A 23,810-nucleotide genomic window follows, 5' to 3' on the forward strand; every position below is an offset into this window, starting at 1 on the left:
CAGGAATGATCAGAACTGTGCTGGCAACGGAACAATATTTTATTTTTGAGTACCAGAGCTAATTGGAGAAGGAATTCACACAACAATTTTTGCAATCTAAGGATGAGTAAACATGAAAGGGGCTCTGTGCTCCTGAACATGCTAATTTGGGGCTGCGTGTGCAGGGGGGGGGTGGAAACGGCCTGAAGATTAAATTGGAGACAATGCCTGGGATGTTGCACTCCAGGCTTTGCTTCCTACGTTGCTGGATCAAAGCCAAAACGAGTGGCAAAATCTGTGTCCAGGGATACCTGGTGGGGGTGGGGGTGGGGGTGTGGAATTTCATTGCACCTGCAGGGTGGAATCACCAGAAAAGGGGGATGTTGGGTCTGATTTGGTGGAAGTGCTTCCATGGGCACCTGGGGACCCTGGAAATGCTCCCGTCCACTGGCTGATGGGAGCCTGGAACTGGGGTCTCGGGGTTTGCAGCCAGCAGAGCCCATTGCAGGGTCGTGCTCAGCCCCCACAGAGCACAGGCAGGTTTGTCCTGCTCCCCAGGAGGTGAAGGCAGGTGGTTTTCCCTGGAGAGGCTCCAGCCCTGCCGTGGAACGTTCCCCCCACCCTGATATGCTGCTAATACGTTCCGGTGGTTAATTACTCTCGCTCTTTTAAAGAATAAAACCTCACGTACTTAAAATAATCCCAATTATTTCATTGTTCAGGCTGAGCTGAGCCCAGCCGCCCCCGCTCCCGCACAACTGCAGGAAAGGCTGTTCCTGGCAGGGAAAACCTGATGGGCATTTCGTGCCTGAGCAGCAGCTGGGGGGGTTTGAGGCTTTGAGGGGGCACATTCTGCTCTACCTGCAAACCCGAGGTGTTTCTCCCAGGACATCCTGAGGGTCACCGAGGCCGACTCCAGGGGATGTTGCAGGGCCTGTTGTGATAGGACAAGGGGGGATGGATTCAAACTAAAAGGGGCTTAGATTTAGACTGGATATAAGGAGGAGATTCCTGGCTGTGAGGGTGGGCAGGCCCTGGCACAGGTTGCCCAGAGAAGCTGTGGCTGCCCCTGGATCCCTGGAAGTGTCCAAGGCCTGGCTGGACGGGGCTTGGAGCACCCTGGGCTGGTGGAAGGTGTCCTGTGGAGCTGGAACATCTTTAAGGTCCCTTCCAACCCAACCCATTTGAGGATTCCATGGTCCTGCTGAAGTCCAGCCTGGCAGAGCAGTCTGGCTCTGTGTGCCAGGGACACCCTGGGGAGCAGCTCCCCATGGGATGTTCTCCTGCAGGGATGAAGGGGTGGCTGGGGAGCCTCCTCATATGATGGGGACCCCCAAGCAGGACAGTGGGGCGCCGGGGGCTCAGCGGGACCGGGGACGTGGCAGCTCAGACTCTGAATGTACCAACACATCTGGCTGGTACCGGGATGTGCTGGTGTATTCTCATCCTTTTATTTCGCCAGTGTTATTTTAATCCGCTTTTCTCTCACATCAAACTCCTCTTTCTGCAGAACACAGGGAGGTATCAGGTTTGTGCCCTTTGTGATCGGTACCAAAGGGCTGCGATAGCGTGTTTTTCCCTCAGAACTGGAGGTTTTATCCCTGTGATAAGTTTAGCTTCGCCACAGTCATCGCTTGGGCTGCTCCACTGGCTCAGATGAGTGCAGGGAAAACGTTTCCACATTTAGCAGAGGAAGGGGAGGGCTGGATGTCCTCAGGAAGGTTCCCATTCCTGTCTCCCGGGCACGTGTGGGTGTTCCCTGGGGGCTCTGGCCGGTCTGGAAAGCGGCTGACTCAACTCAAAATCACCTTTTCCTTCCACTTGAAGTGGGCAGGAATGTCCCTGTGGCTTTATCAGAATTGAGGTCGAGGTGTTCTTTGGCACAACTTCCAGGGTGGAGGATTTCCAGGGTGGAAGTCCCCGGGAGCAGCCTGGTTTTCCTTGGAGCTGTGCAGTCGGAGAGAGCCCCTTCCTTCCAAAGCCTGTGTTTCCCACATAGAAAATAACATGTAGAGAACCTTCTTTTCAAATGAAGGAAAGATTAAGGCACAGCAAGAGCTGATTTGCCAAAGGGCACCCAGGGAAGCAGTGGTGGATCAGAGATGGAAGCAGAATCCTCAGCTCAGCCCGCGCCTGCCCCGCCACCTTTTTCCTTCCCTGCTCCCTGGCTGCCCAGGTCTTAAGGGATAACCAGGACTTGGATTTCCATCCTCTTAAAAGAGGCAATTTAAGGAGCTTTCCATGGGAGCAGAGCTGCGGGTCACCTCCTCGTTGCCGCTGAAGATGTTTTTCTCCCCCTTTCCCCATCCTCGTGCTCCTTTCGAGCCTCTTTGCTCTCCTCCTTTCCCACTGCTCCCAGCCATTCTCCCAGCTTCAAAAGGTTTCCTAATTACCCTAATGAGGTCAGGAGAGACCAAACGCTTCTGCGACTGAAAACAGGGGTGGGAAGGGGTTGGGAGGGGGGAAATATCCCGACTGGTGCCTGTACGAGGTGTCGTGGGAAGGCGGCGTCTCCCCCTCCTCACGTTCCCCCCACCCTCCCATCTCCGGCAGGAAAAAAGGGAAATGTGGACAGAAGGTCTCAAATGTATCAAACAGCTTTTAGAAAGAAATTCCTTTTGCCTGTCAAAAGAACAAACAGATACACCAAAAACTGTCAGAATTAGTGTTGGAGTAATTGCAGCAGCTCTCCAAGGTTAATGCTCCATTAACGAGCAGCTCTCACGCAGCTAAAAGCCAGGACGAGACAGGTTGTCAAAGGCTTCCAGGAGATTAAAGCGCCGCGTTCCCAGCCAAACTCTCCCGTGGATGTTGTTTGGGAGGGAGGGAAGGGGGGTGTTTGTGGGGTGGGAGCATCACCAGCCCTGGCGTTGGTGGAGAATCAGGACCCCGCAGCCCAGGGAAGGTTTCCAGGCCTTGGGGAGGTCGCTGTCCCTGGGCCATGCTCACCTTTAAACATTCTAGGAATTCTTAGGCACCTTTAGGCCGAGTTTAAAGTGTGTCCTGAGGGCAGCCCCAGCCCCAGGTCTGGAGGGGGAGCCAGGTCTGGGGAGAGTGGGGTGCTGGGGGCTCTGGCACCTCAAGAATTGATCCTGCCCAGGTTTCAGCCAGCCCAGGGGGTTCCAGCATCGTTTGGAACAGAACTGGGGCCTGATTTCATTTCCAGGCCAGTGCAGGGCTCGTTTAAATTGCAAGGCTTGGCCTTGATTCTTCTCTAATGGAAGAAAGAAAAACCACTCCAAATTTCCAGTGAGGCAGCACTGGAAGCATCACCCAGGGGTGTGTGATGGAGCAGCTTTGGGATCACCTTCCCATGTGAGTCTGGGTGTTCAGCACCTCCAGCACAGCAGGGTGACCCTGAGCTCAGGGTTTTATAAAGCAGAGCTTGGCCCAGGAGAGTCACATCCCTGCACAGGTGGGATTTGGGGGCTGTCCTGTGCAGGGCTGGGGGTGGATTCCTTTCCACTAAGGTTATTCCGTGGTTCTGTGACTCTGAGGAGCATTTTGAGTGGGAAGAGGCAGTTCCACTCCATGTGGCTGCAGCAGCACTGACACAGGGTCCCCTTGGACCCACGGGAGAAGCTGCAGCCCCATAACCGGGTCCTGAGCCCGGGATCCAGCTCTGGCATGGCAGGATCTGTGTGAGGATGGGCCAGTTTTGGGTAGTGAATGGCTGGGAGTGGACTGGAGGAAGGTGAGCTGTGAGCTGTGGTGTGAGAGGCCTCTTGGAAGGAGCAGCCGTGAGCAGGGGAGATGAACAATGCCATAATTAGGGAATTAAACCTTCCCTGTGCTTCTCTTTCCTTACCGTGATACAATTTGTAACGATCAGACCTGGGGTGCAGCACGGCCAGACGGGGTGAGTCGTCTGTACAAGAGCAAAACAAGCTCCTGCCCAGCCCCTGCCTCTTCATTAAGTCGATTTGCATTCCTAATCTCCATTTGCCGTTATTATTTTCCCCCTTGTGCCGAGTGCCGGAGATTTGCATAAAGTTCCTTTTTTCTTGTTTTTATTCACGCTCAAGGTCAGAGACTCGGTGAGACACTGACGAAAACAATCCCCTCCTCACCCTCCTTTAATTCTGTGCAGAAACATGTCCTGGGGATTTTAACATAACAATTGCTGGGGAAGGAGGGGGGGCCCCGAATGGAGCCCTTGGAGGGGGGACCCAAACAGAGCCCTTGGAGGGAGGAGACCACAACAGAGCCCCTTCTGTGCCAGAAAGCTGCCCAAAGGAGAGATGCAAATCCTCGATGGGAAGGGAAGGGGGAAACCAGTCTGGGAGGGACACCAATCCTTCTTCATTCCTTTGAAATGGGAGAGCTGGTCCAGCTTTCCCAGAGCCCAGAGCAGACCCTGCAGGGAAACCTCCCCGAGCTGGGAGCACCAAGAGCACAGCCAGGTGGGGTCCCTCAGCCAGGGCACAGGGCCACGTTCCTGTATGGAACCAGGTGGTGCCACTGGGCACCACCCTGGGGCTGATTTCCAGATTTTTCCTGTTTTTCCCAGGTGTGGCACTGCATTTGGAGGGGGCACAGGGAACACTCGAGCTCTGCCTGCACCCATCGAGTTTTGAGCCTCCTGTAAGGGGGAAAATCCCCTTTTATCTTTGGGGTGTTTGCAGGTTTCTGCTGGATTTAGGAAGGAAGGAGTGAGGAACTGATATTCCTGGGGGCTGGTGAGGGGCTGGATGGTGGCAGGTGGTGGCTGCTGGGGTGGTGACCCAGCCAGGAACGGGGAGGGATCGATTTTTGGAGCTGTGGAATGTTGGATGGCCGGGCTGGAAATGGAGCTGGTGAGAGCCGGGAGGTGGGTTTTGGCTGGTGCTGTGAGCACAGAAATATGTCTTATTTCCCAGAATTGGGAGGTGCTTTTTCCCGAGGATGCTCCAGGGCTCTCAGCTCCCGTGATGTGAGTGTTTTCCTGCCCCTTTAATGCTTCACTAAACAGTCTGAGCAGCCACCTCTTAATGCCCCAGCAAAGCACGGAACGCTCCGGAGCGGAAAGAGCAGCGAGGAAGGAGAGGGATGGACAGGGAAGAGAAGAGGCTGTGAGGAGAGGCAAAACCAGGGAAAAGTCACCTTTTCCCTTTCCCATTCCCAGTCCTCGCTGATGTGGAGGCACTGAGGGTCCCCCTGGCTCCTGCTGCTCCTCCAGGGAAGAGCTGGGCTGCACTTGCCCTCTCCCAGCCCTTCCTGGGCTCTGTCCTGCAGTGGCAGGGGGGGAGAGGGGTCCCTGGGCCACTGGAGCGGGGCATGGACCCTGGAAAGGACCCTGGGGTTCAGGTATTTGGGGTTGGGCAGGATTCTCCTGGCCTCTGTCCAATTCCCTGGTGAGCATGATGGGGCCAAAATCCATTGGATTGGTGCCCTGCAGCCCATGCCAGGGATCCTGGCTTGGTGCTCGCTGGGTGTGTGCTTCCCAAACCTTGGGAGCGGCCGAGGACAGGGGGGAGGAAAAGGAGAGATTTGATAGAATTTTAACCCATCCAGGAGAAGTTTTGCCTCCTCCTGCCCCTCGCTGAGGGAGCCGCCGGCTCTCCTGTTTTAATCCAAGTCATTAAATTCCCTGCACTCCGTGTCCCCTCCCCGGCACCGCTTGCCCTGCCCGTTTGATCCGTAAGTACCAAAGGTACCGCCTCGGGCTGCGACATCGGCATCCTCGGTCGCCATAGGAACGGGAGCCGGGGGTCCCCCGCGCCCGCCCCCCCGGGGCTGAGCTCCAGCGAGCCTCTGAAGTTGGGCTTCTCAAGGCCGGGGACGCGGCCCCCCCACGCCGGGGGGGCACGGCCGTGCCAGCCTGGGAAGGGAGCGGGAGCAGCCGGAGCACAAAGACAGAGGTTATTGGTGTCAAAGAACTCCAGAGGCTGAACCGAGGCTGCATCTTCCCTTCGCAGAGGGGAGTGAAAACCGGGAGGAGGGAAGGGGAGAGCCGGGAACGGGAGCCAATTATTGCTGGGCAGGGTGGGAGGAAGAGGAGGAAGGTGATGGAGATGTCAGCGATGGGGAGGGTGGGGGGAGCTCAGGAGGGGGGAGGCTCAGGGCACAGTTCATCACTGATGGCAGAATCATTGAATATCCTGGGTGGGAAGGGATCCACAAGGATCATGGAGCCCCTGGGGATGCCTTGTAGGAATTGTTGCAATAGGACAAGGGTCATGGTTTTAAGCTAAAACATGGTGTATTTAGACTGGGTATAAGGAAGAAATTCTCCCTGTGAGGGTGGGCAGGCCCTGGCACAGGCTGCCCAGAGAAACTGTGGCTGCCCCATCCCTGGAAGTGTCCAAGGCCAGGTTGGATGGGGCCTGGAGCAACCTGGGCTGGTAGAAATTGTCCCTGCCCATGGCAGGGGGTGGAATGAGATGAGTTCTAAGGTTCCTTTAAACCCAAAGCACCCGGGGATTCTATGAATGAATCATAGAATCATTTAGGTGGGAAAAGGCCCTTCAGATCTGTGTCCCTGCCTGTGCAGCCACTGTCCTGATGTTTGGGGATTCGAGCAGCCCTGGGGTGTCTGAGCCTTGGCTGTGGGTGAGCTGGGGGCAAAGGCAGCTCTGCCCTGAGGGGACACAGCCCCGGGGCCTCTGCTGGTGGCCACCACTCCCCATGGCCTGTGACTGACGTGCCTGCCCCCCCTCACCCCCTCCCCTGCCTAATTGCTGCCAGTTATTTACTGTAAAGGCAGGAGCACACGCACCGCCGGCTCTGACAACCCGTGTCAAAGCCCCGCCAGAAACGATCGCTTTACAGCTTCATTTCCTGCCCCTTCCCTCCCAAACAGATCTATTCCCTCTCCCCTGCGGGTGCCGTGGGGCTCCCTGCCCAGACCCCATCCCGGGAGCCCCCGTGGCCGGTCCATGGCTGGCTGGGCGCTGACGGACGGGTGCAAACGGAGCCCCCCACGCGCCGCCGTGTTGATTTGCTGTCTCTCAGCCCCTCGGTGTTCAAACATAATTGGTTCTGCTCGGCGCAGTAAACACCGATGTTGTCGCACCAGCGAGCGGAAAGGGCACCTACACGCAATTAAAATAATTGGGCGCTACCTGGCTCTGATCCCCCTCCCCGCCGCTGCTCTCCATCTCCCACCCTCCAGCCTTTGTTCCAGCCCGTCAGCCCATCCCTCTCCTTCCCTCCCAGCTCCTCCTGGGGCCTGTCCTCTGGCCAGTCCAGAGCAAGGGGGTGCCCCGTGGAGGGGGAGAGTCCGGCGCCGCTGGCCTCGGCCCTGGCATGAGTGCAGGATGAGTTGTGCGAGGAGGGAGATGATAGTGCAGCCCAGCCCCACAAATATAATGAAGGCCCGAGGGACTGTAGCAGCTCCTCGGTTAAAAATGATGCTGTTATATTTAGACAAGGTAACTGGAGGCCCCTCCGGACAGCGCCGAGTACAATTTTTTGTTTAATGATTCCATAATCTGATATAATATCGGGCCTGTAAGACATAATGAAGACCTGGGGGAGTTTACATCTTCGCAGCATTAAAGGGTCCCTGCTCGGGGACGCGGCCAGGTGGAGGTTTGAACTTTGATGCAGTCAAACGTGTTTTTCTCTGGGTTTGTCTGACACGACTGAGGGAATCCAGCAGCCGTGGGGAGAGGGAATGGAGCAAGAGCAGCCGTGTTCACACCGACCCCACAGCTGGTGCTCACGCGGGGGGGGGCACAGGAGGCTTTGGGGGCCCTGAGGGGCTCTGTGCTGGGACCTGCACAGATGTGGTCGGTGCCGGTGTCTTCAGGAGGTCGTGGTGGTCATTTCTGGGAGGTTTGTGGTGGCCATGGTGGTCTTTGTGAGGTTGTGGTGGTTTTCAGGAAGCTGCGGTGGTCTTTGGGGTTCAGCTGCCCCCACCTCTTCCCAGGTGAATCCCAGCCCAGCCCTCACACCTTCCCTGTGCCAGGATCTGCATCAGGGCTGCTGGCCCCAAACCTGGGGGAAACAGGGTGGGCAGAGCCTGCTTTGGTGAGGGGGTGATCACGGGGTGAGGGTCCTTTGGTGGCCCCCAAACAATGGAGTGACTTTTCCCCAAACCATACAGTGACACCAAACATCCCCAGGATCAGCTTCACACGTAAATCTCTTCTCCATATCCATTTGGGAGCAGCTCCTCAGTGGATCCTGGTCTGGAGGGACCGGTGGCAGTGCCTCTGCAGGTGTCTGGAGGAGGCAGAACCCTCTGGTGAGTCCCACCAGTGCTGAGACGGGTGAGCCAGGGCCCTCCAGTGAGAGCCACTGGAGCTGTACTGGGAGCGCTGGAGCGCTCGGGTGAGTCCCGCCGGTACCGGGCTGGATGCTGCGAACGATTCCCGATCCCCGGTGTGCTCCTGTCTGAGTATCTGTGCCGGGAGATAACCTAATCCCATTTAGCCTCGGAGAGAGCCGGCGGATCCGTCCCCTGGGAGCCAGCGCGCGGCGGGGGGTGGTCTGTAATGAATTCCCATCATTCCAGCACAAAGGGAGCTTACAGGAGCGCTCGCTGCAGAAAATATGAGGGTCGCTGCCCTATCATCCCTCCGAGACATCCGTCGTAGTTCAGTGATTCCCGGCTGCTGACAGGCAGCGGCCCTGGGAGGCAGAGCCGGCCTCGCCTTCCCGGCTCTTTCCTGCCTGGAAAATGACTTTTTCTGCCGAGCGAGAGGATTTAACACCCTGCCTGGGGCTGTGCTCGCCCGTCACCCACCTGAGCAGATGTGTGGCCCTGGGGGCATCGCTCTTCAGTGCCTGTTCCTCTTCACCCCAGTTGCTTCTTGCTCTGTATTCCAGCGGCTCCTCGGGGGTCCCAGAGGGAATGCACAGCTCCAAGTCCTGTCGGAGCTGGGGGACCCCTCAGCCCCTGGATGGGAGCCAAGGGACGATGCTGTGGTGGTGCCAGGGGGGTTGTGTCAACACCAGGGGCAGGTTTGGGAGTGCTTGGGGAGTCACCCAGGGGGTCCCTGTGACAGGTGGGCTCCTGGGACCCATTCCCTGGCCGAGGCCTATTCTAGCTCCCCGCTCTCCCTCCCCTCTCACCTTTCTTTATTTAATTCATTTTTTTCCCCCATTTTTTTTTCTCTTGGAAAACCACATGGCGGAACTTGCCCCCTCCAAGCTGGCTTTTCCTGCGGCTCCGTGGCTCGGCCGGGATGTCTCACCTCGGGAGCTGCCAATCCGTCTCTGTCAAGCTGTCAGCCCGGAGCGCGGGCTGGAGCCGCTGCAATTCAAAGTGGATTAACTCCTCGGGCTGCCCTCCCTCCCCCGCCCCTCCCCATTCCACTTGGGTGGGTTTTGGCCGAACAGAAAACGCTTTTCCCCCGTGCTTTCCATATTCAAAAGCTCCCGGAGCGCAGCCGGATGGCAGCGGGGGCCGCGGGGCCGGGGGCTTCGGGCTGGGATTGCGGGGTCGGTGGCCGTGGGAGAGGGACGTGATGGCCGTGTCCCTGTAACGCCGTTTGTGGGGTTCTGGGAAAGGTCTGGGCAGGGATGGGGGTCCCCTGCTACCCAAAGGGCTGCAGATGCCCCCCTAAAGCCCCCGGCTGTTTGGCTGAGCTGCTGCTGCTGCTTGTGGGTCTGCAGGGCTGGGGGGCTGGGGGCTGCAGGACTGGGGGGCTCCGGGATTAGGGGGCTGAGGCCTGCAGGACAGGGGGCTCCAGGGAGCTGCAGGGTTACAGGGCTGGGGACTGTGGATTTTTGGGGCTGGGAGCTGCCAGCTTATGGGGTTGGGGGGCAGCAGGGCTCTGGGGGTCTGGGTTGGAACTGGGGTCCTGTGGGGGTCTCTGCACGGCTTCCCGGGTGACCAATTCCCCCGGTCAAAGCAGGGGCCGGGGCTGTGCGAGGCTTGCTGGCTGCGACCCGAGTCCCCCGGGGGGCGGCGAGGGGCACCGGCACTAGAGGGGGGTATTGCCTAAGCAATGCGGGGCCGCCGCTGCCGCCGCCGCCGCCTCGGCTCTGGGGAGGAACCGCAGGATTTGGGCTCGATTTTGGCCCTCGGGGGGTTCCCGGCCGGTTTCCCAGCTGTCGGCTGCGTTCCTATCCAGGTGCCGTCCTGCACCGTTCCCGCCCTCTTCGCGAAGGGGCCGTGGGTAAATGAATGTTCGGAAATTGCTTTGCGGACGCTGCTGCGAGCGGTGCCACCGGCCCCGATGACCGAGGGACAGCGGCCGCCAAATGCCACCGAGCCAAGGGGAGCCGCCCTCGCCCGTGCCAGCACGGCTCCAGCGTGGGAAGGGTTTATCCGCAGCTGAATTTTGGGGCTGGGTGTTTTAACGAGCAGCGGATGAGGCAGCCGAACACGCTCGGTGCTGCTGGGGGAGGGTGAGAGCTGCCCCGGGCAAAGCGTGTCCGTGCGGGGCGGCTGCGGGAGGGGTTTGGGTGTTCCCGTGCTCCGGGCTCCCACCCTGAGCCGCGGTTTGGGGCTTTCCCCCTGGCCCGCTGGAGCGGAGCCAGTGCCCGGGGTCTCGGGGAGGCCACAAAGGAGCTCCGGGGGGAGCCACATTTGGGGTGTCATCGTGGGGTTTTGCACTTTTGCACCTCTGTGGCTGCTTTTTTGGTTTCTGGAATAAAATGGGAGCTCAGGGAACCTGATGGGGGGGAGGGCTCCAGTGGCCTCTGCAGGCGGGCAAAGCCAGGGAGCTGGAGCTGTGCCACAGTCTGGCCATGCTGATGGATGTCCCCAGTGCTGCACCCCCAGGCAGGGGTGGGCCCCTCGCTGGCCTGGGGGGGGTCGGTGTCCATAAATGGGGGTCTTTTCCAGTGCGTGGGGTTGGTGCCCATGGATGCCACACAGTGCCACGCTGGCTCTCTGCCGAGGATCCCACGGCTGGCTCATCAGCACCACTCTGTTGCCACCGTACCGGGTGTCTGGATCCCCCTGGCAGGCAGGACTGCCCCTCACACAGATCCCGAGTGTCTCTTTTCTTCCAGTTGCAGCTCCATTCCCAGCCTGGCCCTGCTCTGCGCTGGCGCTTCCCGGCCCTTTCCCTGCGACTCCTTCACCTTTTTAGTGGGAAGGTTTTTTTTTTCCTGTCGGTAGTGAATATTTTCCATAATTTCCCGGCCGATCCAATTAACGCTGAGGAAGGCGGGTGTGAATTATCCCTCCCTGCATCCAGCCTCGCCCCCTGCGCAGAGCTGGGGGCTGGAAATCGCAGGATTTGCAGTAATTAAGGCAAATAGTTGTTTTTGTGTGGTAAGAAAAACAACCTGGTGCTGGTGGAGAAGCCAGAAAAACCCTGGAAAAGGTTTTCCTTCCCACTACCAGGATTGGGGAAGAAGTCATTCTGTTCAAAGTGGGGCTGGGCCCCCCCCAGGCAGGGACTTGTTGGGACTGATCCTGGGAGGGAGGGAACATGCTGGAGTGGGTGTGAGGCTGCTCCTACCTGATCCCAATGGATCCCCCCATTTCCCAGGGAATTTGATCAGTGATCTCCTGCAGTTCTGGTGGTGCTGAGTGGGCTGAGCTGGAATGCGCTGGGTTGAGTTGGAATGCGTGGGGTTGAACTGGGATGAGGTGGGATGTACTGGGCTGGACCAGGTGCACTGGGCCGAGCTGGGATGCTCTGGGATGCGATGGGTTGAGCTGGGCTGTCCTGGGAATCGCTGGCTGGTGGGTGCCCACCCTGATCCATGACTCCTTCACCAGCTGCCGACAGCACCGTGGCCTTTGGATCGTTCCTGTTCCTCCATCACAGAGCAGGGGTGGAATTGCTGGGGGTGGTGGCAGCTCCAGGTTTTAACTGGCTGCCGGTGCCCCCAGAGCTGCCCCCGGGGCTCCCCCCGCTGTCCCCGTGCCGGGAGGGATCACGGCGGGGCCTCCCGGAGAGCCGGGAAAGGCTTTTAGCGGCTTGGCTGGAGAAATGGAAACAAATAAAGTTGACAGACAAGTGTCCGGGTTTATGGCAGCGTCCGCTGACAGGAGGGAGATTGGCTGTCGGGGGCTTGATGGAGACGGATCCTGATGGGAGCGGGATGAGGAGATGGATAACCTTGATGGAGTTGCTGTGCAGGAGGACGATCCGCCGGCGTTATTCCAAGATAATTTGGCTTTTATTTGTTTTCCTTTGGGGTGGGGGAGGGATGCGCAGCCCCACAGTCCGTGGAGTTTTTTCCAAATAGATTTGCTAAATAAATAATGAGGAGGGTCCATATTTTATTTATGTCCCACCTCTCCATGCGGCGCTGGAGGTGTTTTACACTGGGCCTCTCCCTCCCTTTTAGCACAGACAAACTCCAAAGAACACATCGGGTGGAGACGGATTTACAGGGATATTTGGATGCTGAGCAGAAGGACAGGCAGAGGGATGTGCTGGAGCTGCTCCTCCCAATGGACTTAATGGGCACCTTGGTGCTGTTGTGAATCCGACTGGAAGCCTCTTTGCATCTGCAGGCACCTGAGGAGCTCTGGGGGGGATGGTGGGTCTGGCTCAGTGGGGCTCAGGGGAGACCTCAACACCCAGGGAAATATGCCAGAACATCCAGGGGGACATTCCAGTGTCCATGGGAGGAGGGTCCAGAATCCACCCCTATCGCTTGTCCTTCTGTAGCAGTCTCTGGAACCTGGGGGAACTGGGGGGGTCTGGGAAAGGAAGGGACCCTGTCTAGTGAGCACAGACCCCCCCTAGACAGCCTGAAGGGGTCAGGGATGTGGCTGCAGGGCCATGGGGTGTCCTGGCTCAGGCATCTGGTTCCAGAGCTGTGGCTGGGTGGCACCCCTATGGCCAAAAATCCCACTGGATTTTCCCTGTTGTCCTCTGTCCTCCCTGCAGCTGGACAAAGCCCCACAGCAGCTCCAGGGCTCCGCAGGCCACCAGTTCTGTGTTACTCCCATCAGGGTTTTCCAAGATTTTGACAAAGGAAAGTTTAATTTATCCCTGGATCGGAGGTGAAAAAATGTTCTTGCGGGCGGGGTGTCCACCCGTCTGTCCGTCTGCCTGCCCTTGGCCGCAGCGGGTCGCAGGACACATCCCTGTCCCTTGTCCCCTCTGCTGCGAGCCCCTGGCTGCCCCCCATTCAACCACCCCCCCCGGCCCCCAAAACCCCCCATCAGCCTCGAGCCAAAGGACCCCCAAACCTCCCTCCTGCTCCCCAAACCCGCGTGACCCCCTCCTCTTCCAAACGCGCCCCTTGGCCAGTGTGACCCCCCCTTTGCAGAGTCCTCCCCCCGCGAAGGTATGACCGCGCCTCTCCCACCCTTGCCGGTGTGATCCCCCCGCCCCGGTGCCCGTTCCGTTCCCCTGCCGGTGTGACCCCCCCCCCCCGGTCGGTGTCACCCCCCCGTTCCCGTTCCCGTTCCCGTTCCCGTTCCCGTTCCCGTTCCCGTTCCCGTTCCCGTTCCCGGGGGTGTCCGCGGGGGCCCCGCCCCGGGGCCGCTCGGGGCGCGCGCGCGGCCGGCGGTGGCAACAATGTGTCAGGGGCGGCGGGAGGGGGCGGGGCCGGCGCGCGGCGGGGGCGGGGCCGGGGGCGGGGCGCGGCGCGGGGGGCGGGCCCGGGCGCGGGGGCGGCGCCGGGCGGGGGGCGCGGGCGGCGGGCGCAGCATGGCGCGGCGGCACTGAGCGAGCGGCGGCCTCCCGGCCCGGCCTTTGTCTCTCCGGTGTCCCCGGGGCGGAGCAGCCCGCGGCGGGGCCCGGGGCTGAGCCCGCGGGTGCGGCGGCGGCAGCACCGGGGGGCTCGGTGCCGGGCGGCGGCGGCGGCGGCGCCGCGGGGCTTCGGAGGAACTTGGCCGAAGTTGGGCGCGGCGGGGGGGGCGGGCGGGGGGAAGGTTCCCGGTGCCGGGGCGATCCCCGGGGCGCCGCGGGAACCGGCCGGTCCCCGCCGCCCGCGCGCGGGATGCGGCTGCCCCGGCGCCGCCGCACCGCGGCCGCCCCCGAGTCCCCCCGCTGACGGCGCCCGGGGCCGCGGGCGATGGTGAGGGCTGGGCGCCCGCCCGCCGCCGCCCGCCGCCCGCCCGCCGCCCCCGGCCGGCCCCAGGGCCCCGCCGCCCCGTGAAGCGGCCGGAGCCGCGCCCGCCGCCCGCCGGGACGATGGTGCGCTGCGGGGCGGCCGCGCTGCTCGCCGCGCTCCTCGGCGTCTGCGTCTGGACCGATGAGACCGGGAAAGTTATCTCGGACCGGTTCGCCGTCTACTGGAACCGGAGCAACCCCAGGTGAGGCGGGGGGGCGGCGGGGGCGCGAGTTCCAGTCGCTGTTTCCCCCGCGCTCACACCCGGTGACAGCGGCCGCCGCCGCCCGTGGCGGGTCGCGTCCCGCTCCGACCCCCGGTGGGCTCCGGTGAACGGGCTGGGCGGCCCAGGGGAGGGGGGCGCGGTCCCCGGGGGTCCCTCCCCCGAAAGTTCCCGCGGGGCCCCGGGCGGACCGTCCCCGGGGGCTGCGGCAGCGCCGGGAGCATCGCGGGGCGCGTTCCCCGGGGCAGCGGGGGGAGCGGGCGGTGGGCGCTGCGGCTCGACCCCCCCGGCCCCTCCGCACCCAACTTCGGGGAAGTTCAAGTTCCTCCCCCCGCCACCCCCGTCCCTCTCCCGGGATGAAGCTTCTGCGAAAAACCCCGAAATCTACCCAAAGCGGCGGGTGCGGCCGCGGGAGGGGGCCGGAAAAAACGATTTGGGGGGGAAACGGCAAAACCAGACTGGGGGGGGTCGTGGGGGGCTGGAGGAGGGCTGAGGGTGCGGGGCTGGGGGTGCCCGGCCCCACTGCTCCCGGGTCGTTCCCATCCTGGAAGTGCAATCTCCGCAGCTGGCTTCGTTTCCCTGCTCCAGTTTGGAATTTCAATTTTTCTGTGTATTCTTTCTCCCCCAGCGTTTTTTTGGGGGCGAGAGTTTTGTTTCTGTCTTATTTCTTTGTTCATAATATTGAGGAACCCAAAACTGCTGGCAAGTTGGAAGTGGGAGGCATTCTGCTCCGGGAATGCTCAGGTGGTTGGAACCCCCAGGACCCTCCACTCACCCTGCAGGGACATCCCCCAGGATCTGAATAGGCTCATTTGTGGGGACACTTATAAAAGGCAAAAAACCCAAAAAACAACCACTGAACCCCATTTTCCCCCCAATTCCTCAAAGTTCTCCCAGCCCTGGCAGCGTCCCTGGCAGCAGTGGGGGGTGAGCTCTGTGGGTGCTCGGTGGGTGCTCAGTGGGTGCTGCTGTCCCCACAGTCCCCGGCTTTGAGGTGCCCCATTTTCTGGGTCAAACGGGGGGTTCTTTGTCCCCCTCAGTCCCTGCATGATGAGGGACCACGGTGTGGCCTGGTCCTTGTTCCCAGCGAGGCAAGGTGGCTCCTCTGGCTCATCCCCTGCTGCGGTGGGAGCTCCAGGAGGGGACCCTCGGTGGCACCTTCTCTCCCTCGGTGACACCAGTGCAGCTGATAAAGTTCTTGGCTGATTTTTGGTGCCTGGAGCGGGTGGGACACACATGGGGCCGAGGACCCTCACCAGCACCAGCGTCCATCCAACCTCCACACGTCCTCTTGGGGGGACCCACTGGTGCCCCTCACGCTGCCCCAAAATTCGGGCAAGCCCATCCCTTTGTGCCGTGGCGGCGGTGCCTCTGCCACGGGCCGCCCGTGGTGCATATGGATTTTATTATCTCCCTCACATTTTTGTGGGGGATTGTAAGAGCCAGGGAATTTATTTTTTTTTTTTTTCTTTTTTTGCCCATTGCGAAGTTTTTGGTTTCGGCTCCTGGTGCTCCCCAGCTCCCACACTTTGGGCTCTTTCCTTTTGTTCTCCCAAATGCCAAACATGTGGTAGGGCCCTCCCCTGGTCAAACACCGGCATCCGAGGGACGAGGGCGGTTGGGGCGGTGGCTGGGATTTGGCACCCAAGAGTCCCTGTGGCTGGGATTTGGCACCCAAAGGTTCCTGCAGTTGGGATTTGGCACCCAAAGGTTCCTCTGGCTGGGATGTGGCACCCAAGGGTTGCCATGTGGTGCCAACTGCCAAAAGTAGCCCCTTGGCCGTTGGGTGACGGGCGTCCCGGGACCCGGCATCGGTGATGGCGTCGGCGCCGTCCCTTTCGCCCCCTCGCAGGCGCCGCCGAGAATTTATCCTCGGAAATACGTGGTGGATCATTATTCCAGATATATATATGTGTGTGTATATGGATATTTTTCCCTAAATCCGCCATTGGCAGGGAAAATGTTTTCGAAGGGGGGAAGTAAAATGGAGCGGGGGAAGCGCGAGGGGCTGGGAGGGAAGAGCAGACAATGGCTGGTGGGTTCAGCAGCACGTCCGCAGCGCCTGGCTCCGGGATGTGACCCAAATTCCCCCAATGTGGGAGCGCCCCGTGTCGCCAGCGCTCCCCGCCTGCGCCTTCAGCTCTCGGAATTCGAGGCAATTTATTAGAGGTTGCAAAGATTGAAATTGCCATTGAGTTTCCTGCTTATTCCCTTTTTCGAACCCAGCGGTGGGTTTATTCTGTCTCTGGAGTTACTACAAGACTGTCTCATTCTTAAAAATGAAGAACAACATATTTATGATTTTTCTGGTCCCTCGTTTTCTTTCTTTCAGCGTCCCCCCCACCTCATTTAATAAAGGGGAAATCAAAAGGGATTAAAAAAAAAAGGGGGGAAAAAACCCAAGGTTAAAATGCCCTATTTGAACCCACAGACCTGCTCTGCCGCTAAATATTTTTCCTCAGGTTTATACAGCAATCTATATTTTACAAAAGACAGGAATAAATCTCATGGTCGATATGATTTGCCCAGATTAGAATAATTCTATATTTCATAATTGGGGCTAAATTAAAAATAAGTGGTACCTCGGGATGCTGCAATTTCCCTGTTCTGGGGAGAGATTTAACCACTCGCTGTGGATTTACAGGTTTATTTTTATTTTTAAATGATTTTGTGCGGATGCGTTGGGAAGGGGTTTGGCTGGCTGGAACTCACTCCTGGGTTATCTGGGAAGAAACGAAGGAGGACGAACGCAGAATTATATAATAACGGGCTGTTTCGGTGCCGTGTGGAACTGTGGATTTCTGCTCCGTGGCACATTCGGGGGCTGCCGGTGCTCGGTCTCGGGGTGTGGATCCGTTGGCCGTGGCTGGGCCGGTCGTTGGTGCCGGTGCCGCGTGTCCAGGGCGGGACTGTGGGGCCGGACACGGCACTGTGGGCAGGGGTCTGGCACCGTGGGGAGGTGTCCCCTGTGGTGGGCAGGGGTCTGGCACAGCAGGCAGGGGTCCGGCACAGCAGGCAGGGCTCTTCCCGCTGCCACTCCATGTTTCCCGGCTGGCGGTGCAGGATTGGGTTTGCCTTGGGATCCAACGAGGCGCAGAGGGTCGAGCTGGGTGTCCCAGCACACCCAGCATCGCCCAGCGGGTTGGGGGTCCCCCACTGCCCCCCGCACTGCAGCAGGTTCAGGATGGGTCTCAGTGCCCTGCATCGCATCATGCGGCAAAAAAACCCAGGGATCTGGGAAAACCACCATGCTGTGGGGGGAAAAGGTCTGTGGGAAGGAGAGACCTGTCCTCAGAGGGTCCCCAGTCCTGGGATCCTGACCCACGGCCCCGGGCCTGTTCTGGAAACCCCTGGAAGGCCAAGGAAGGATGGAGGGTTTGGGATTTGTTCCCATCCCCTGCGCTGCCGACAGCCGGGTGACGGGCAGGGAATCGTCATTCCCAAATGCCGGTCGGTGTTCCTGCAGCCATCGCTGCCGTGTGCCTGTATCCACAGCGGGAATGTGCGAAGTGCCGGGGGTTCCCTGCCCGTGTTTGTGGCACAGGGCCCTGTGTCCGGGCGGGATCGTGCCCGTGGCCTGGTTTACCGCCGAGGTCACGGCGCTGCCTCCGAACGGCTCTTTGCTGATTTCTGTATTATTTTTTGGTGTGGTTTGTGAGCACAGCTGGGATTTCTGTTCTGCTCCTCTGCACTCCCCAATCCCGGGATCGGGAACCGGAGAAATGGTTTCTAGCAGAGGGATTTGCAGAGCCAGGTGATGCTCAGGGCCAGCGGTGATGGCAGAGCAGGACTTTGGAGGGCGAGGGGCCCAGGCCACAGGGGGGTGAGGTTGGGGTGGGGGTTTGGATTGTGCTCCCCATCCCATCGGATTTTGTGCCCCTTTTTTCCTGTGTTCCCGTCTCCCAGAGCCACAGCCCCGGTCGCTGCTGCTTTGTCCGAGAGCCTGGAGCGTGGCGGCCGTGGCCAGGAGAGATGTGGCCGTGGCCGTGACCCGCTGACCACCCGAGCCAGAGCCAGCTCACCCACCCGTGTGTCACGAGGGGCTGTGGCCAGGCCGGGGGCGGCTGCATGTGCCACCTCTCCGTCGAGGGAGCACAGGCGATGCCGGGATGTTTCTTGCAGGGGAATTTGGTGCTGGCGAGGGGTGGCCGAGTGGGAGGGCTCAGCTTGGGGGGAACCCACCCGTGTCTCTATGCTGGGGCTCTTTGGGTCAGCCCTGAAGTGGAGCTGGATCCCAAAACCTCCATGTCCCAAACCTGACTGGGGCCTTTGGGGTCGCCCCCATCCCTGTGTGTTCCCCATCCCTGTGTGTCCCTCCCCACTCCCACGGGCATCACACCGGGGTCTGCAGCAGCCCCCGGGAGAAACACGCCCCGTTCCCCCTTTGGAGCGATCTGAGTGTGAATTTTAACCCTGGCACTCGGGTTGTTCCCGTGTCACCCTCAGGCCGAGGCCCCTCTGGAGGTGCCGGGGCGGTGCTGGGTGTTCGGGTGTGCCGGCGCTCGGGCTCATCCTGCGCAATTCCTGCTCTTTGAGTTTTCCTCGCTCCGCTCTCCCTTTGTGCCGAGATCACTCCCAGCCCTTCCCACCCCTCTTTTCCAGCCCGTTAAGCCGTGTTAGCTATTCCTCACCAGCCCAGGGCTGCGGCGAGTGGTTAATGGAGAGCAGACACCAGCGGGCCGGCGTCGCTGACAGGATTCTCTCTCCGTGCCCGTCTCCGTCTCCGCCTGTCCCTTTCCAGGGACCGCAATTACATTCCCTGCTGGTTGCACATTTGGTATCCAAATGCCGGCCATGCGCCGCATCCTAATGCGAGGATGGGCTGGGGGCGAGCGGAGCTGCCGGAGGGTCGGGCGCTCCCCAGGACCCCCCGTGTGTCCCGGGGTGTCCCGGTGGGGGGGACACGCAGAGGGTGGGGAATGGGAACGGTCCAGGGGGTGAGAGATGCCCTCAGGTCCCCTGGAAAGCTTCAAAAGTGCTGCTGTGTATGGAAATACTCCTATGTCTGTATACATATATCTTTATATACATATATGTATTATATTTGTGTATCTCTCTTTCTTTGTAGGTGTGGGTGTTTATGCAACCCCCCCATAAATGCGCTTCACACGCACAAATAATCCAGTGCCAAACACCCTCCCTGTTCCGCCGTGCGTGGCTGTGCCACCCTTGTGTGACTTTCACCTGGGATCCCTGCCTGGGGACTCTGGGACACACCTGGGTGTGGGTGTACCTGGCTCTAGGCACAGGTTTGTCTGTCTGTCCGGCTGTGTCCGTCCCACGTGCCGTGGCTGGAGCTGTACCTGCCTGTGCCTGACAAGGTTCAGCTGCTGGGTTGGCTGGAAAATTGCAGCAATTGTTCCTTAAATAGCTCCTCGTTCCTGATGGTGACAATTTCGGTTCTTTTGTGTTAGATATTAATCATGATTTTCGAGGCTCCGTTTTGATCCGAGCTGGTTTTCCCCACTCGGGGCAGAGATCCTGCCCTGCTTCGTTGGATTTAATGGGATTTATGGAAGCCAAGCAGCTCGGGGTGCTGTTACCTTCAACCCCTAAGAGGAGTTTAAATTCCTTTTCCCCCTTTGCCAGGACCCAACGCTCATCCCAATGTCTGGCTGCTTCCCTCTACCTAGAGCATCATCCCAAGACCAGGACCAGCCCTGGTTTGGCCTCTGTGGGTGTAGGGAAGCACCGCTCCGAGAGTCCGAGCCGGGTCATCACTTGGACTGGATGATCTTGGAGCTCTTTCCCAACCCCAACAATTCCATGGTTCTCCGGAGCTGGAGAAGCGCCAGGGTGAGCCAGTGACCACCACGGCCGCTTTGGCCTTTGCCAAAGGAATTCTGGAGGCATCTCAGGGACACCCCAGAGCCGGGGCTGCGTTTAGGGGTGTCCTGTGTGGACACAGACTCTTTGCCACCAGCCCAACCCTGCCCCTGGATCCCGGGTTTGGGGATCCCATCGCTGCTGCCACCAGCTGGGTGGGAGCTGTGCTGGGGGGCCGGTGCCCGTGGGGCTGTTTGGGCTGTGATGTGCCAGGGCTGGTTTGATCCCAGCAGGAAAACTGGGAAGGGCCGAGGCTGAGAGCGGGGCAGTGGGGATGGAGCCCGTTGGGCAGCACCGCGTCCCAGCTCTGTCCCAGCCTGTTCCCGGGTGGTCACAGTGTTGTTATTTATTTATTTCTCCTCCCTCGCTCCCCCTTGGCTTGTTGCTGCCGCTGTGCCTGGGCTGCTAAAGAGCTTCCCATTGTTCCAGAGCTAATTACCTCCTAATGAGGCTCCCGGCTCAAAAGCCGGGCGGGAGTGGGGGCTGTGTGGGGACTCTGGAGGGGCTGCGCTCAAGGGGTGAGGGCAGGGCTGGGGTCACCACCAGGGTCACCAGCGGGGTCACTGCCAGGGTCACCGCTCCCCCCGGGATCACCCATTGGGATCAGCAGTGGGGAGATCCATGGCCATGGAGCTTCATCCCAAAGGGCGGCTGGGAAATGACTGCCGGAGTTCCCGTAATGAGCGCCAGACCTGGCGAGAAATGAGTGCCCCGTGGACTTTGTCGAGGTGGGGCCGTGCTGGTGCTCAGCACACAGCCCAGGAGCGTTCCCAGTGTCTCCCTCGGTGTGACACCTCCCCCAGCCCCGTCTGGGATGTGTCACCTTTAGGGCACATCCTTCATTTTGAGAGTGGTGCTTCAGCCAAGGTTCCTCAGAGCTCATCCCATCCGTGTGCCGGCTGAGTCCTGCTGTGCTTCACCTTCCCTCTCGGCCTTATCCCATCCCAACCTTTCAGAGGGGGATGAGGCACTCAAAGCAACAGCAGTGGGGGAAAATATTCCAAAGGAGGAAAACTCACTCCCTGGAATAATAATGAAGATGGGGGAATGAGTTCCGGTGCCTGGGGCAGGGAGGGGTCCCAGAGTGAGCCCATCCAAGGGGCTGGGAGTGTGGAGGCAGGAGAGGTGCTGGACTGGACCCCCTGTTTTGGAGTCTCCCATGTCCTGCCCAGCTTGCCCGTGGATCGATCTCCAGCTGTGGCACAAATCCCGGGATTGATGGTGCTGGGCTCCGGTGAAGCCAATCGGCACCAGGACCTGTGCTCCCATTCCAGGCCCTGCTCGGATCCATTTGGTGTTTTCCTTTGGGTCGTTAACGGAGGGAGAGGGATTCGGAAACAGGGATTTAGGCTCCATTTCCTTTTTTAATTCCTCCCCCTTTTAAATTTTTCCTTCCCAAGGCGCAGTGGAGCGGAGGAGCAGCGAGCGATGCTGCTGCTGGGTGAGGGACGGCCACAGGGCTGAGCCGTGTCCTGGTGGGGCTGTGCCATGGTGGGATCCCATGGGATACACCTGTGCCATGGTGGGATCCGGTGGGATACACCTGTGCCGTGGTGGGATCCAGTGGGATACACCTGTGCCGTGGTGGGATCCCATGGGATACATCCCTACGCTCCCTCAGCACATCAGCTCCCCCAGCCTGCCAGTTTTGTGCTTTCCTTGACATTTCCCCCTGTCCTGGCCTTGTTTTGTGGGATTCCCCAGTTGACCCCCGGGCACACGCGGCACAAACGCCGGGGCTGCCGGTGCCGTGCTGGTCCCACCAAGCGCCCGCCCGGCACCAGAGCCGGAGCTGCTGCTCCCTCTGGGTGCAGCAGGGAGTCTGCTGGCATTGGTATTCCCACCACCGGTATCTCCACCACCGGTATTGCCACCACCATTATTCCCACCGCGCCGCCGAGGCGTTCCCAGGATCCGCAGAGTTTCAAACCATCGCTCGGTCCCTTTTTATTTGACTGCAGGAGTGGGGGTTTTATTTCAGCTCCTTCCCCACCCTCCCCGAGATCCCCCAGGAACCCAACTTTGGATTTCAGTTTTTTTGTATCAAATCCAGACCTCCCCTTTTCGACTCCGGTTCCCAGCACCGTTGACTTTGGGAGGAAAAAGGGGGAATAAAGGGGAATATGGGTTTTTAATGACCGAGAATGTGGAACCCCATTCCATCCCCAGCTTCTTCTTCCTCTTCCTCCCTCCACATCCCAATCGCCTCCTGTATCTGTTTCCCTGACGTTCAGCCGAATTTCCCTGGAAATATTTTGCTGTTTCCCCCCCTGCAACCAAGTTTTGTTGGATTTTTTTTTTTTTTTCCCCTGCAGAAGAGGAGGAATTATCCGTCTCGGTTTATTTTTCCTTGAACATTACACGGGAGCAAAACTCACCCATGTGCTGGGAAAGAGATAAAGTGTTTAGACAGCAAATACAAATATTCGGAGCACTCAGCCCGGCTACAGCTATTCCTGCCAGGATTCCGGATTCCGTGCCGTGTCTTCTAGGGGGGTTTTATTTAGACTGTCTTATTTTTTTTTTCTATTTATCAAAAGCCCTATTTATATTTGCAGTAAAATAAAATCAGCCTGACCCTGTAGAGAACTCGAAAAATCCCGATTCTTTCCTTTTCCAATCCTGTTTCCACTGAGGAAGAAAGCCCCTGGACCTCGTGCCCTGCACAAAATCCAACCGCGACGGGATTATTTCGGCGGCTGAGCCTCCCCGCGGGCGCTGGGCCGGCGCCGGCCCCGCGTCCACCCCCCGCACACCGGGATGGGGGGACACTCCTGTGGAGGTGGGGATGGAGCTGCAGCCCCCCGGGGGGCTCCCGTGGGATCTGGGGGGCAGAGGGCCCCTCGTGCCGCGGGTTCCAGCTGCGCGTGGAGCATCCAAAAAGGGGGTTATTATTTTGATTTTATTTTAATACTAAATTAATATTAATGCTTCTCCTTGGCAGCATCCCGGTCTCCCGTTGGTGTCCCGGTCCTGCTGGGGACGCCGTGGGTGTCTCTGTCCCCCTGTGCTGGGTGCTGGTGCCGTCAGGAGCTGAGGAAGCTCTTTCCCAGCCGGCTCGATAATCCCAATTATTATCTGGATTCTCGATCAGGGTTGCTTATTAAACTTGGCACCGCTGGCTTTGCCGTTCCGGCCGCCTGCCTCGGCAGAGGGATTTATCTGCTGCCGGCTCGGGAAGGAAATTGAGTGGAAAAACGCGGGGCAGAGCCCCCCGGGATGGGGAGGGGGGCCTGGGGTACCCGGCGTCCGAAGGGCCGGGGATGCCGGGACAGCCCCAACGGGTCCGGAGCGATGCCGGGTCGGGATGGTGGAGCTGCCTGGGCCGTGTCTGTGTGTCTGTTTCCACCTGTCCGTCCCCACCCTGTGCTGCTGGAACAGCCCCGTTCTGGGATGGGTGTTTTTGTTCCAAGGTTATTTTGGAGTGGTCAGCGCTTCGATTTGATGCATCAGCGTTACTGAACCGTCACTATTTTCCCTTTTCCCTGAAACCTGAGGGACCCTTTCTCAGCCCTTCATCCCAGGTTTTCCTGCATCCATGCCTTTTTTGCTTCCCATTCCACAAACCTTCCTGGTTTGCTCACTGACCCTTCTTCTTGCATCTCTCCCACAAACTCTGCTTTATTTTCACCCGATGTGGTACCGGAGCCACCCGAGCCTGAGCCGATGTGGTGACCCTTCCAAAGGGGCTTTTCCCAAATTTCATCCCCTTCTCAGGGCAACCAAGCAGGACATCCAGGGGAGCGGGGTGGGAGGTGGGAGAAGTGCTGCTGGAGAAGGTGCTCTCCTGGAGAGTTTCCTTCCCTCCTGGTGTTTGGGTGTTTCAGTTTTTCCGTTGTTCTGCTCCGCTTTTTCCTGCCCTTCCACCATTTTCCTGCGT

The 23,810-nt window shown here is 59.5% G+C and overlaps 1 protein-coding gene across 1 annotated transcript in view; it reads left to right on the plus strand.

Annotated features, from left to right (window-relative positions):
- The first annotated feature begins 13,964 nt into the window (after window positions 1–13,964).
- EFNA2 (ephrin A2) overlaps window positions 13,965–23,810 on the plus strand; it is a 36,674-nt gene continuing 26,828 nt past the window's right edge. Inside the window, exon 1 of the mRNA XM_027901079.1 lies at window positions 13,965–14,086. Coding sequence (XP_027756880.1) covers window positions 13,965–14,086 — 122 coding nt within the window. The remainder of the gene's footprint in view (window positions 14,087–23,810) is intronic.

The sequence above is a fragment of the Empidonax traillii genome, unplaced genomic scaffold (assembly GCF_003031625.1).
Source record: "Empidonax traillii isolate 1590-97213 ecotype Southwest subspecies unplaced genomic scaffold, ASM303162v1 scaffold761:size885847, whole genome shotgun sequence".
Taxonomy (NCBI): Eukaryota; Metazoa; Chordata; class Aves; order Passeriformes; family Tyrannidae; genus Empidonax; species Empidonax traillii.